This window comes from Nomia melanderi, chromosome 4 (genome assembly GCF_051020985.1).
Source record: "Nomia melanderi isolate GNS246 chromosome 4, iyNomMela1, whole genome shotgun sequence".
NCBI classification, from domain to species: Eukaryota; Metazoa; Arthropoda; class Insecta; order Hymenoptera; family Halictidae; genus Nomia; species Nomia melanderi.
The window spans coordinates 19,769,183-19,783,911 of NC_135002.1; the positions used below are offsets into that span (position 1 = coordinate 19,769,183).

General features: G+C 30.5%; 1 protein-coding gene and 1 long non-coding RNA gene across 2 annotated transcripts; one reads left to right on the forward strand and one right to left on the reverse strand.

Moving 5' to 3' along the window:
• Positions 1 to 623: 623 nt before the first annotated feature.
• LOC116425297 (uncharacterized) lies at positions 624 to 6,360 on the reverse strand. Its single transcript, XR_004234663.2, has 3 exons — positions 6,312 to 6,360; positions 946 to 1,047; positions 624 to 866 (listed from the first exon to the last, which is right to left on the reverse strand). It is a non-coding gene; the product is annotated as an uncharacterized LOC116425297 (long non-coding RNA).
• A 140-nt stretch (positions 6,361 to 6,500) lies between these two features.
• Positions 6,501 to 14,326, forward strand: LOC116425233 (uncharacterized). Its single transcript, XM_031972673.2, has 7 exons — positions 6,501 to 6,813; positions 7,581 to 7,815; positions 11,167 to 11,308; positions 11,424 to 11,735; positions 12,360 to 12,510; positions 12,846 to 13,120; positions 13,652 to 14,326. The coding sequence occupies exons 2-7, from the start codon at positions 7,607 to 7,609 to the stop codon at positions 13,862 to 13,864; spliced, it is 1,302 nt and encodes a 433-aa protein (XP_031828533.1). The 5' UTR covers positions 6,501 to 6,813; positions 7,581 to 7,606; the 3' UTR covers positions 13,865 to 14,326.
• The last annotated feature ends 403 nt before the right edge of the window (positions 14,327 to 14,729 follow it).

Consider the following 14,729-nt stretch of genomic DNA (forward strand, 5'->3'; position numbering starts at 1 on the left):
TCTTCGCGGACATTTTCTTACTCTGTCCCAAAGAAAAACCAATCTCACGCTTCCCGCGGGGGGGTTCCTCTTCAGAAATGTCTGCAGAATCCAATGGTGGACAGCAAATTCGTGCTAGCCAACCCACTTTTCGTAGAAATGTAACAGAAGTGCATACAAAGTACACGCATCTACCCTTTTTTAAACTTTGATCATTGTTTACAAACATTTAGTGACAAACAAAATTCAAAATTTTTATAGCTACATATTCGGGCAAGTCTACTCTATTTTCTACAACAAATTTTGACTGCCTATTGCTTTTAGTTTTCACGTAACACTTGGTTCTCTGAAACATTCGACCGTTTTTACAAAAACCCAGTTTTTTCGAAAACTGGACGTGACCCAACAATTTGGTTTTCGGATTCGTATTTAGAGTAAGGAACTCTATAAGAATTACCTAGTGGTTATTGTAAAAAATAAAAAAAGTTCAAATTTGTTCCACAGTATAATCAATCTGATTTTACTGAAAAACATATCTATAATATATTGCATTCACAATATTCAAATTCGCCAATAGAAACATTCATTCTGATCTCGCACTATATGCTACTAAAAGAGACTTTTAACACTAACCACACCAGGAACTGGTCAAATGACCGGATTTAAAATTCCGCGTCCTCTTTCGTCCATTTCACTTGATATCAATATATCTATTTTGTTCGATTGATCAGTTTTCCGATTTTTATCTTTCCTTTCGTTTCTGTTTCCACTAAAGAAAATTTATCGTCCATCTTATTTACATTTATTTCGTATTTACAATTATTTGACTGGTTACAGTAGAAAAAGTGCTGGTACTGTGCTGGTAAGTGCTGGTGTTGAAAATTCATCTGATAATGAGCAAAAGAATAACAGCAATTAGATTTTAAACGACCAAGGAGATCGAAAATAAATTTTGTTTGCTTTTACGCTTATCTTCGTTGCAGAACAGTTAATTACTTCGGGTATCTCGGTCTTTCGAGTTTCGGTCTCACGAGCAGTTTACGGGAACGTGTTACAGCGAGGATCGTTCTGCAGTAAAAATAAAAATGAAAAAGTTTTAACTAGATCTTATCTTCAAAAATATATTTCGTTGTCTGAGACATTTTGATTTATTTGCAAATACTTTATCCACTTGATAAAACTTAATAAAAGAAAAATTTCCTTACTGTATTGAAATAATAATTTTAATTTGTATCCTTTATTTAAATACTATTTTTATTTCCATAAATAAATGAATTTTTCTATGCTTCTTTCCAATTCATATAAACTTTGAGATAAGCAAGCCAACGTAATTTCGTCAGCTGCCTATTTATCTTTAGCAGATATGTACTAATAGCATTGAATAATTTAACTGCCCGTGATAAATTAGGGAAAGTGTTGAAGCGTACTTAATTACTGATGAAATAAGTTTTCGATAAGGAAAAACAAGCTCGTTATCGCTATGGAGCCGAGAAAACATGTAGTATTTTAGAAAAAAGATTACTTCTGGAACCTAAACGGAGGATTTGTCGAGGAAAACTAAAATAAACATTTACTGCTGAGATTTTTATATTTAACTATTTTGTTTTAAAAAATGCAACAGTGAATAAATATTCACGATTGTACCTGCGACTTCATTCTTTAAAATATAGTTCACTGAAGTTTTTGAAGTCTCTTAAGATTTCTGGATAAATGAATTTCATTCCAGACTTTGAAAATTAATCAATTTTATTCTTAAACTACAGACGGAAATAGGTAACAATAATAGTACCATAAATAACTCTATTATTAGCGGCTTCGTGAAGTATTTAGAGCGGAGAAACGGTAATTCAAAGTTTATTGCTCATTTTTCCTGGATTCTGTCATTTACTTCGCGATATTGTCAATTGCAGTAGAATATGTAACGCGAAGAATTGAATGTATGTTTGTTCCTTATCGCACATCGACCAATGAACGATTGTAACTAATACATTTACACATGGCGTACTAACGATTTCGTAATCGTCTGTTAGCAATCCCGTTCTTTATCTTTAATAATAAGGTGCTTATTTCTCGATAAGTTCCTTCTACGTAATTTATTTTATAATTTATCATGTATCAATCTAGAACTCGGATGTTTTGGTTGAAATGAACCGAATCTACTCCAGTAGAACTTATGGCGATTCTATCAGACCACATTATTCTCTTGAATAAGAAATATCTTGTATTCTATATCAGCTATTAATGTTAAGGTAAATGGAAATTTCAAAAAAAAATTCCTAATTACAATCATTATCAATAATAATATACGAAACATTTGATTTTTCTTACTATATAGAAAACACATTATATTAATAAATGTACCAGAAATATAAAAAAACGATTACATGTACAGTTATTTAATATAAACATATACAAATTAATTTTCTAAACTTTTCAGTTTATTTATGTACAAACTACAGTGCAGCTCTTACGTCCTGTGTTAATCCACCAAGCTAAACAGTTGAAGGGGCAAGAGAACTCTTTCACTCGGGATGTTCACTTTAATAGTTATAGAACAACAGCTGCCGACTACCGAGCCGAGCACTGTGAATGGACGTCTCCCCTTGCCCTTCCGACTTTTTATTGGGTTGACAAAGAAGTAAAACTCAATTCAAACTTCTTGACGAATCCAAGATATGTTATGTGATTTTCAATTGTTGTGTATAATACATTTAATCTTTTTGCAATCTCTCGCACAGATATATGACGATTCGATTTAATTATGGCTTTCATTTTGTCATCATTAACTTCAGAAGGTCGACCAGAACGTTGGTCACCTTTAAATGAAAAATCTCCAGACCGAAATTTTTGAAACCAATTTTGACACGTGTGTTCTGCTAAGCAATCAACACCATAAACTTCACATATCTCTTTGTGAGCCTCAGCCGCTTTTATGCCTATATGAAATAAAAAAGTAGAATATGTCGAAAATGTTTATTTTTACACTCCATATTAAAATTGACCGTAAACTAACAGTTGTAAACAAAATTACACGGAATTTGTTTCTATAGTAACTTAAAAATGTCAACTACCAAATCTCAAAAGAAAAAAATTATAACATTGACAGAAGAATAACAAAACGAACATAACACTATCTATTTGTGCAAACCGAAAATACTTTCTTGCCAACCCATAGCTTGATGACTTGACGTAGGCACTGTGAGCATATAAAGGATAAAAATTCAAAGTCTCGAATGTGATGACTAAATTTGATAAAGTTTATATTCGGTATGAAATCATTAAATTATCCGATTCTTGAAACTTCCTTAAATTAGGAGACTCTGATAAGGTATGAAAAAACATTTCGTTATAGTGGATTATTCTGAAATCAAATATTTCATAAAATTCTGACACTAATGTTCATAATTATAGCATTACTTGTAACGTATTGATATTTTAGTTTACAATATAATGACGGAAATGTTTGCGTTCGTTGAAACGCATATTGACGTTACACAATGTAGGAAATGATTAATGAATCGATTTAAGATACTTAAAATGCTATTGTGATTTTTCACTGATTGAAAATAAAATCAATGCGCTATTTTCTTCTGATTTACAGTTAATATTGAAAATAATAAATCACAAAAATTTCATTCTTTTTTTAATGAATTTGTAAGTAGAGTAACGACTATATTACAGAAAGTAATAAAAATTTCTGGACAGATAACTAATTTGAAGAAAATTGTTTCGTATCGATTATACCTTGCACTATATTATTCGGTCCACCACATGACCAGCTTACATAATGTTTGCTGTCGATTAGTATGCGAGTTGTAGCAACTTCATGGGTCATTAAACAACGCAATACCAATTGCAATTTCTCTCTGTTGCAACAAATGTGCTAAACCTTAAAAATTTGCCTGTCTACATTCTTGAAATACACGCATTTCTATTGAACACGGCCTCGTAGATCAAGAAAAGATTTTAGATTAATCGAAAAATCATCTCGTTTTCTTTTTCAATAAAGAAATTCTAGTACGTATTTAAATAAGCAACATTCTGTAAGTATAAACATACATGTACCGAAAGAAAGCAGGAAGTTGTGCAACAAGTGATCCACGTTTTTCTACATTTTAATTGAATAAAATGAGATTTACTTTTAACATCATTCGATACAAGTAGTACAAAAGAATTGTTTAGACAATCTAATGTCGATACATAGAAGATACAAATTAAATGTCCTTCATTTCATGATATTTATTTACAACTTAAATTATATTATTTTACAACTTAAAAGTCCACTTATTTTCTTATTCAGATAGAAATTGACGAAAAGAGTAAGTTCTTTAATGTTTTATTTAAAATTTCTCTTATATATATTAATTTCAAGTAGATTCTTTTAATTAAAAGATCACATTTCAAATTTGAACTTTTAATTTTAAACGTTGGTTCATGTACTACATCGTTAACACAATTTTTTTTTAAATTTCAAACAAAGACAGTATGTAATTTTATGCTGAGACATTAGATATACGAAATCAACATTCTAAAGACGACATACTCAAGATGATTGTAGTGGTTGAACACCGAATTTTGAGTATCCATTTCATGAAGGAAGATGTTATTCTGCAAACTTTGATTAGCAACAAAATAAACAAACAGAGATATAATTAACATGCAATTTATTATCTATTGAGATTCGTGCGAAATTCTACTGGGTCTTGAATCATCGAGTCGATTTTATAATACATATGCACGCCCGCGCGATGCAATGGCGTGTGTATTTCTGGTCCATCAGCACGTGCATTCGTACACCACGTGACCTGCGTATCTGTAACGCAGGGAGGCGACACTGACTTTATGCTTGATGCAATTTCATCAGAAAGAAATTCGAACCGGTGAAACGTGACTAGCTAACCAGTAATGGCAAAGTCGTTAGCGTTCCAAATAAAAAATGATGGAGAAAATGATTTCGGATAGATATCCTAAGTAATCCGACATTATATTGAAATCTTGATTTTTCAACTTAATATGACACTAATATTTCTTATTATGTATGAATATAATAATTCTAAATGAACAAATTAATTGAGACTAGGAAAACCTTCAACTTATTATGCAATATCTTTCATAGTTCGAAAGTTTTAAAAAGGCACTAATTATTCTTTACGCTAAATGCAGTTCCAATGAAAAAAAACTGCAGAAAAAAAGAGTATTACTGTTGAAGAATAGCTACATATCACTGAAATAAATAACACTTTGAAAATACAGACAATTATTTGCTTAATTTTATTGACAGTTATTTTCCAATTATAGGATTTGAATATTTTTCATACTAACATGTAGAAACAGTTTTGAACGATCGATCTCATATTTTCGTGTAATGTTTTGACTTGAAAATGCATTAACATAACGGACAGCGATGCATCAAATGTGAACCAGGTCCTTATAGAAGGTGATTGCTGCAATTTGTCTGGTTTAATTTGTGAAACGAGCACATGCTCTCTCACTACAATAATTTGCTAGAATTCCATTGTTTATTCTACAACCGTAAATAATCGGAAAACCTTGAACTTATAATGAATTACAGAAGATAACGAATTAATTAGTCTTCAAGTATTGTTAATTCTGTACTCACTTTGCTGGATTTACGAGAAAAAAACACTGACAACATATTATAATCTTTTATGCGTAGTTCATGAATGTAAGGAAACGAGTAGACACCAATACACGACAATGAACAAAAATGACACGTTAATAGTTCTATAATAATAAAGTAAACATTCTAACAAAAATTTCCAAACATTTTCATCGATTAAATTCACTAATTAATATTAGTAAAACAATAATATGCAAATAGAAACTTACATAAACTTCCTGAATCTAGTAGTAAATCTGATTAACGAATCAAATTCAATTTCTCATTAACAGAAAAATAGGAAATTTATTACAAAGAAAATACTTTTATCTTTTGACTCGCAAGTATTGCGTTAAGAAGTAAAATTATGAATACAACCGAATTTTCATTAAACATTCAAGTTTTTACCAATTTATAGATAATCTGTACATTAATTTGCTTTAAATTTGCAACAGAATTGAAATAAAGCATAATCAAATATTGTTTATTTTCGATAAAATACTTTGCAATGTATTTCATTTGTTTATTTATCTATTTATTTTAATTAAAGGATAAAATATGAGTAAATAGCGAAGAAAGTATACAAAAATTTCAGTAAGTAACGAGTTGTGTTACTTTTAAATGTAACGTGAACGAACACAGAAGAAACAAAACAACATAATGCCCCTAACAAATATGTCAAACAGTAATTAAGGAAAAGAAGATATATTACACTGATTTGGAGAGAAACACGAGAAATTTTATCCGAACCTCGACGTCAGTGTAAGAAGAAATATGTTTTCTGAGTTGCTTTTTTGTACATCTTTAATCGTAGCGGCTGCGGTCATAGAAAGAAACATTTCCCGCGTTTACGTAAGCCTCTGATCGGAGGGGAAGGTGGCCAGAGACATTGCAACAAGCAGTTTGCTTTCGGGTGGACAGTCTTAATCGAACTTCCGACTGAGCTACTTCAGGATTAATTTCCTTTGCGCGCATCGTGCACAGTGACTTAAGTTATTTACGACGATAATCGTCTTTATTATATTATTATCTACTTTCTCTAGCCTGTTTCGACCAAGAAACTGAGGAGAAAGTTGCAGAGTGTATTAAGGATACAGTACTTAATTAGATATTCGACTAGTTTGTTTCATTTATTTCTATTTAACTGTATCGTACCTGTACCACCTTCCGTAGAGAACGAAAGTTCAACTGACCGTTGTAAAATTCTACTTGATGTACGTAAAATTCTTTATTGTTTATAATGTCTTTCCAATTTTTTCCAATTTTTCACTAGAAGTATCTGCAAAGTTTGTAATGAAGAAAGAAAGTTCTGTTTGTTGTTTTCTGGTTTCTGTGAAAGATATTACAGTCCAGTATCAAATGATGAAAGTAACTATTTTTCTAAATATCATACACAACACAATTGTTGCAATCCTTTAGGTAATATATTCTGAATAACATAAAATAATTTTCTAACACAACTTGCTTTTTATAGTATTAAATGAGATGTACGACTGTACGAAGGAAATGAGAGAATAAACAAAAGATTATAATTATATCGTGTAAATGGTAGACAATTATGGTATTTAGATTTCATTAGTAATCGATACATGTTAAGTGTTATATTTAATTACTTTATGCTCACTATCTCTAATTCCGCATTAAAGACTATGATTCTACATTGAAAAATCAGTCGAAAATATTGAATAACAATTTTACGTGTAAGAAAACTCTGATAACTTAATAATAACTAATTATTTCGTAGTTATTTACCACATTAATACTAACCAGTTTCTGACCAGTAATCGTAATGAACAAATACAAAATTTCGAATAAAATTTGATCGTTTATAAATCCTCGAATACCGGATTTTGTAGGAGACAAGGTTTCAAAAGAAAAAATATTATTCTGTGTATAGATATAGCTGCAATAACAAATGTATGCTGTGTATACATATATATGTACATGCAGTAAAGAACTACATCAACTTTCGCTTTAACAGATTCCGAGGAGTTTCCCATAATCAATATGCCAAGTACCAAGACAAGAATCGCCATAATCGGTGGTGGTGCAGCAGGATTGTTGGTAGCCCGTCATGCAGCCACTAAGTTGGACACTTACAGCCTCACTGTATTCGAGCAAACCGATCAAATAGGCGGAACTTGGGTCTACACCGACGAAATTGACATCGATAAACATGGATTACCGATTCATAGTAGCATGTACAAAAACTTGAGGTCAGTATTTCATTATATGTATACATGAAATTAATTAGTAGGACCAGAAAACTTCGTCTGAAATGGTCACATGAGTAAACATTTCAAAAAGAGCAGAAAACAAGTAGGGTACCTAAGTTCCAATTATTCAAGTTATAATTAAACCTTGTATTAATTTATAATGAAGAAAAAATGTGTAAACGACTATCTTACACCTGTGTACTAAGAATGAATATCAGAATTTTTAATGATAATTTCGAAATAATAATTGTAATATCTTATTATAACTAATAATTATATACGACATTTACTAATGTCGAATGATGGCAAATTCAGAAAATAACTTTCCATTACAACAAAACGGGAAAATCATTTCAAAGTAATTGCAATAGTTTCATTATTTAATTTGTAGCAATTACAAATTCGCCTAATTTACGGCAATCAAACCAACACAGAAGTGCGTGAGGTAGGTCGCGAAAGCGGTCAATAGTCATATGTCTATGTAAATATGTATTAAGCAAAGAATACTCGTTTACTTTAAAGGTGTCTAAACCTTAGACCTTAGGTTTCTAATAGAGTATAGACGTTTTAATTATTTTTTACTTGTTATATCCTTTGAACGTAATTCGTTTCGCGACATTTAACACGTTAAGTGCCATGCCAGTCACCGGTGACCGACGCTTCTGAATTATTTGAAAACAATCGTAATATGCGAGGTAACCAACACATAACTAAGTTGATAATAATGTAATGCAAAGATTCTAACGCCAAATAAGGAATAATTGTTCTTGCTTTTCTTTGCTACAAAAGAATAACTCCACGGAAGAATGGTGAAAATTTTCATGGCGCTTAACGTGGTAATCTATTGTCTCCTTGACATTTATGTATGTATATTAATATGTACTCATGAAGAGATACTATCTACGACAGGTATACGATTATTATACACATATGTAAATTTCAAATAGAAAGAGTACATGCTACCTTTTTATTCGTAACGTTTTTCTGTTTTTTGAATTTGCCTATTATATATTTGTTCGATTTTGATGCAATAGCTTTTTATTCCCGAATAAAAACTAAGTAAAGATCGTAATATTATGAATGATCATTCATGAAAATATGATTTGCAACAGTGTATTAATTAGACGCATGTGGACGTAAACAATGTTACAGGCGATGTGACAGCCACTGATAAGAATAGATAAACAAAATTTGCATATTATATCAGAAAAGTGTTATCGTGTATATTATTAGAATTTTCTTTTTTATGTAGATTTAGCGCTGTATAAACAAATTTTAAATTTAAGAAATATAAATAAACTCTTTTATTGCATTTCAAATGTTTCTTCTCCACTTTTTATTCGTTATATTTCGTATAGTTCTATTTCTAACTAAGTTGGATGATTTAGTAATTTTAATGGAAATTGTAACTATTATATAGTGCTTTAATTAAATCGTAAAAATGTCTGGAAACAATATGGAGTAAATAGAAACAATGAAATTAACTGTTCCGAATAGGTACAGTACAAAATGAAAGATACAAAATTAGTTTATTGAATAATGAATAACGAAATCATATTTGACTAAGACCAGAGATGCGAGATGCATAACATTACGCGAAACTCCGTCTCCCATAATTGGACCTTATTCATTCAAACAGAGACCACTTTTATATTGTCCCTGCAGTTACATTAAATACTATAATGAAACATCATCTTTTAAACATAATGAATATACCTTGCTCCAGAAAATTAAGGAATCACTACGTTGTAATCTAAAAATTGTTGATTTTTAAACTCCTGTAACTTCGGAATAAAAAGTCTTACAATATTGTGACCGAAGTTATTCTAAAGCGTGAAAACACATTTAAATAAATTTGATACAAATAATATCATTGATATATCCCACAAAGTATTTCCATTTCTGTAATAAAGCTATTTATTGTGTAATAATAGCTGTAGCAAAATATTTTCATCGTTTCGTATCCGCGGACGCATAAACACCTTTCACAATTCTTGCTATTAACAAAGATGAAAACAATAGCCCATGAAACGTTTTAGTTTTCACGTCATTTGTATGATAATACAGCTGTATTCTAATCAGTTTAGTCTGTCGCGATAAACTTAGCTGACACGCGATACACTGTTTGACATAATGACAAGAGAAGCGTTCCGGTAGTCATTTTAATATCAAACTATAAAGAAGTTCAATGTTTACAATTAGAAAATGATCCTGCCTTAAAGTTATACATGCAAAGTAACATAAGAAACTGTTTCTTTTAAGTTAAAGATGAACAAATATTCTTTAGATAAAATTTATTATGTTTTATCAATACACGAAAAATCTTTACCAGTCTCTTAAGAAAATAAGTTACATATCTACATAGAAATTCACAAAATTCTTTGGGAGAAAAGAATCTGAAGAAGGAGCTTTCAACTATGTAGTTACTTAAAATGATGTAACATAAAAATACATAGAATTAAATATAAATGAAATATAATGAATTTTTTATCATTAACTTAACCTTAAATTACGTAAAAAAATATTAAACACAATACACAAACGGTTTAAAGTATATGATATAAATATTATCTATACCTAATACAACAGAAATATTTGATTTCGATTTATAGTTTCAAGTAATTGAGTAAGATATTTTCCACCAAAAACAATATTTGCTTTATGAAGATAAAAATTGAGGAAAGGAAAATGTAACACGGGAAAATATTAACACGTTGTAGCAATTTATAATTTAAAATAATCAGTATAGAGTAGTTTTCACATTTGATTATGTCAACGATACTTAAAATAAGAACTTAGTTTTTTTCTTAACGTAAGTGAAATATCATTATGTTTGGCAATTCAGCTAGTTTTCAAATTCTTCTGTTGTTTTAATACACTCAAATCTGCTGTTATCTCCATAAATTTGCATTGGAAGAATACATAGCAAATTTAGAATCTTTTGAAATGTACTTTCTTCATTACACCTTAGTTCTCCTTATTTTCGAAACTTGTTCTGGCAACTTCTTCATTACTATACACATATTCATAGTCTCATGACTCGTGAGATTGTTAGCTGAAAAATTCGCTTGAATACCGATAACGAAGTTTCTTCCTACTGCAAAGTTGTCATAGAAATTTATGATAACGTATAAACGTATAAACATTCTCGCGTTAAAAGTTTTGTATTCTCATTTGTCAAATATTTATTGATAATAACTCTATTGTATCCAACAAAAACGTTAAAACAATATTTCATCGTTGATGTTCGCTTATATATAATATGAAAATCGAGTAGCTTTAAGGATAACACTATTATTCTAATTAGCAATTTAAAAACATCTGTTATTATATCTACTCATTACTTTACAGAACGAATCTTCCCCGGGAAATTATGCAAATACCTGACTTTCCAATGAAGCAGCAAGAAGGATCGTCGTTTGTTCATCATTCTGTGATTCGAAAGTACCTGTGCGATTATGCAAAACATTTTAATTTGCATCCCTATATAAAGGTACAGCTTGATTTGATTTTATTTTCTTTTCTTTTCTTTTTCTAGGTTTCGCATCTTCAAGCTCAGTTTTATAGCGAATATATTTTATGTACTATCTAATAGTTGACTTTTTCAGTTAAATACTGTTGTGAAACATGTAAAACCGGAAACATTGCGAAACGGGCAAACAATATGGCTGGTTACTTATAAAGACTTGGAAACTAAAGTGGAGGCTACCAAAACGTTTGACGCCGTGGTTGTCTGCAATGGTCATTACACTGTGGGTCACATTCCGCATATTCCGGGCATCGAAACTTTTCCCGGAGGAAAAATACACAGTCACCAGTACAGAATTCCAGATATGTACGCTGGAAAGAAAGTTTGCATCCTCGGTGCGTCTTGGTCCGGCATCGACATCGCAATTGAGGTCTCGCAATACGCCAGCAAGGTATCAATAGAATTTTGTGCTGTTCAAATCATTATACTTTCAATAGTTTTTTAATACACCAAAGATTCAACACATATAACGAACAATAAAGAAAGAAAATGATTAAACAAGAATATAACACAAAACGAATGCGAATAGATCTTGCATATTTTTGTTCGTGTACAATAAAAGATATACATTTCTTGAATTTTATTTAAATAATTACAGGCTAACAAAAGTGATTTTTGTTTTATAATCATGTAAAATTACCGCTTCAGATTGTCGAAATGGCTTCTCTTCGTAACGCCGATTTCAGAATGGATAACTAATTATCTGCTGATGTGATGAACTATTATGGTTTTTACAACGTTATAAAACAATTTCAAATGAGAACATTTCATATTTCGTACAGTTGATCGAGCTGTATAAATTGTACAAAAATATCAATGAAACATGAGGTATTGTTAATTTAAATAAAGGACAGAAAAATAACGCAATAAAAAAAACTTCTTAAACTCATAAAAGACATGAAATAGTGATCAATATTATTCTTTTAGACGATTGAATAGTTTTGAGTGGCAGTGAAGATGTATTAAACTCTTTTTACTTCTTCTAAAACATCATTGGCTATTTATTTGGTTGTAGATATATCTGAGTCACAATTTATCAGAACCGGTGGATTCGAAAATGTGTAAAAACGTGGAACAGCGACCAGGAATCCAATCTATTCAAGGAAAGAAATTTATCTTCCGTGACGGTTCCTCGGCTGAAGTAGATAACTTCATATATTGTACAGGTAAAAGACCTTGATCTTCGTACGTATAAACGACGAGGGTTCAATAAATCAATAATACATTCACAAGGAAGCGTTGACAGGCCTCCCTCGAATTATCTTTAGATTCTAGGCCTGAAGCAAACAACGAATCCAATTTTCCTCTCGTATGTACTTACGGCTTTTCTCATTCTTACGTCAATTCCTGAGCTTACTACTGTCTTAGCTTCGTTTGTTCATTTAATTTTTAAATGTTGATGTTAAGACACCAATAAATTATAGATTGTTAGAATCTTCGGTATGAGCCCTGACCCCTGTCCTTGACTTTTTCTACTGACATTAAAATTTCTTGTTTACAGGATATAAATTTACGTATCCCTTTATGTCATCTAAAGTTGAGATGCGTACGGACGACAATCATGTAGAACCAATTTACAAACATTTAGTGCACATGGATTATCCGAATCTATTTGTGATGGGATTAGCGGGGCTTGTAATACCCTTCCCGACGTACCATTTACAGGCTCAATACATCCTCGGTATTCTAGAAGGTCGCGTGCAATTGCCGTCCCCTAAGCAAATGCGTGAAGAATACGAAGCTGAGAAGACAGCTTTGCTTAATCAGGGTATACCTGTACGTATAAGAGTTTTTTTGTGATTAATATGTGATTTGATGGTAATATTTGATCGTTGATAGTTAAATGTCGTGTTAATCAAATAGATGTGTAGAATCTATTCTATTGTTGTCAATAAAATTTGTACATTTTTACTTTAATCTAAATGATAAAGCCTATTTAAAAACATATAAAAATATATAGAAATATTAATATGTACTATAAGGTAAAAAAGAAGTGAATAGAAATACTTATTTCGTGTCATAGTTATTGTAGTTGGAAGATTACAAATTTGTTTCATTTTCGATCTTATAAAAATGCATTACAAGAAATAATAAACAGTTCTTACTAGCATTTCTTATTTATTATAAAATATAATTGCATTAAATTTTGTATAAAGTTATTAGTTTATCAAAGGTAATTGAATTTTCACGTTAATCAAATTACATACAGTAATAAGAATTTTAAGTTCGATAATTCTGTTAAATTGATTATAAAATTCTTCTTGTATACACATTAACATTAACAGAAAGAATTTGTTACTTTTCTAGCTACGACATATCACAAAATTAAATGAAAGACAATGGGCATATTATGATGAACTCGCTGCGAGTATAAACATTCCAAGCTTTCCACCAGTGATCAAGAAAATTTACGATCATTCCAATCAGATGCGTGAAAAAGACTTTACCACGTACAAAAACCAACAATATTGCATAATTGACGATGAAAATTTTGTAGTGTGTTACTGTAAACCTTGTTAACGTTTAAAGGCGAATGAAAGAAAATTGATTTTAAAGAAAATACCGAGCTCACTCGAAGTCAACTATTGTTGCGCATTTCATTAAATGTCGTTGCTCGCCGAGACTGAGCTTGACATTACACGATTCAGCTGTGAAAGAGATCGCAACAAAGTTTATGATTGAAATTATCATTAAATATGCATTGTGTGCGTTCGAAATATTCACTGAAAAGATTCACAGCCGAACGACGCTGTAAGGATTCTTGTCACTCTCAAAACGTATGGTTTTGAATATTGAAGTATAGTGTTCTACTATATTTTAAATATTTGTTAAGATATAGGCTTCTATGGAGAGGCGTTTTTATAAATCATCTAATGTTTATAATCTGCAAGATGAGTTATATTATATAAGAGTTGTTTAAACTTCTACGAGGTAAAAATCATTCTTGATTATAGTACCAATTGTAATACATACAGTGTGAAATAAACCTATAAACAATTATTGAACATTTTACTTCCCAATAATTTAAGAATTATATAGTAAGTGACATATCACAGAGGTATAGAATAGACATAACAAGTAATGTAAAATTTTGTTATATACACATTCTTACCATTTTCATATCACGCTCTGTCATGTCGACTTAGTCTGATTTTGCATGGCAGCGCTATGAGTGATAGGAATCAGAATCAAAAATATTGAAACTTTAAGTGACGATGAGTATAGTTCTGCTGATATCAAAAATTCATTATGGAACCAAACAATATTATTACATAATTATTAATGAAAGTAATAGTTGACAATTGTAGCAACAGTTATTATATATATAAAATTATTGTTAATTTGGTTTATATATAAATAAATGTATGTATAGTAAAATTACATT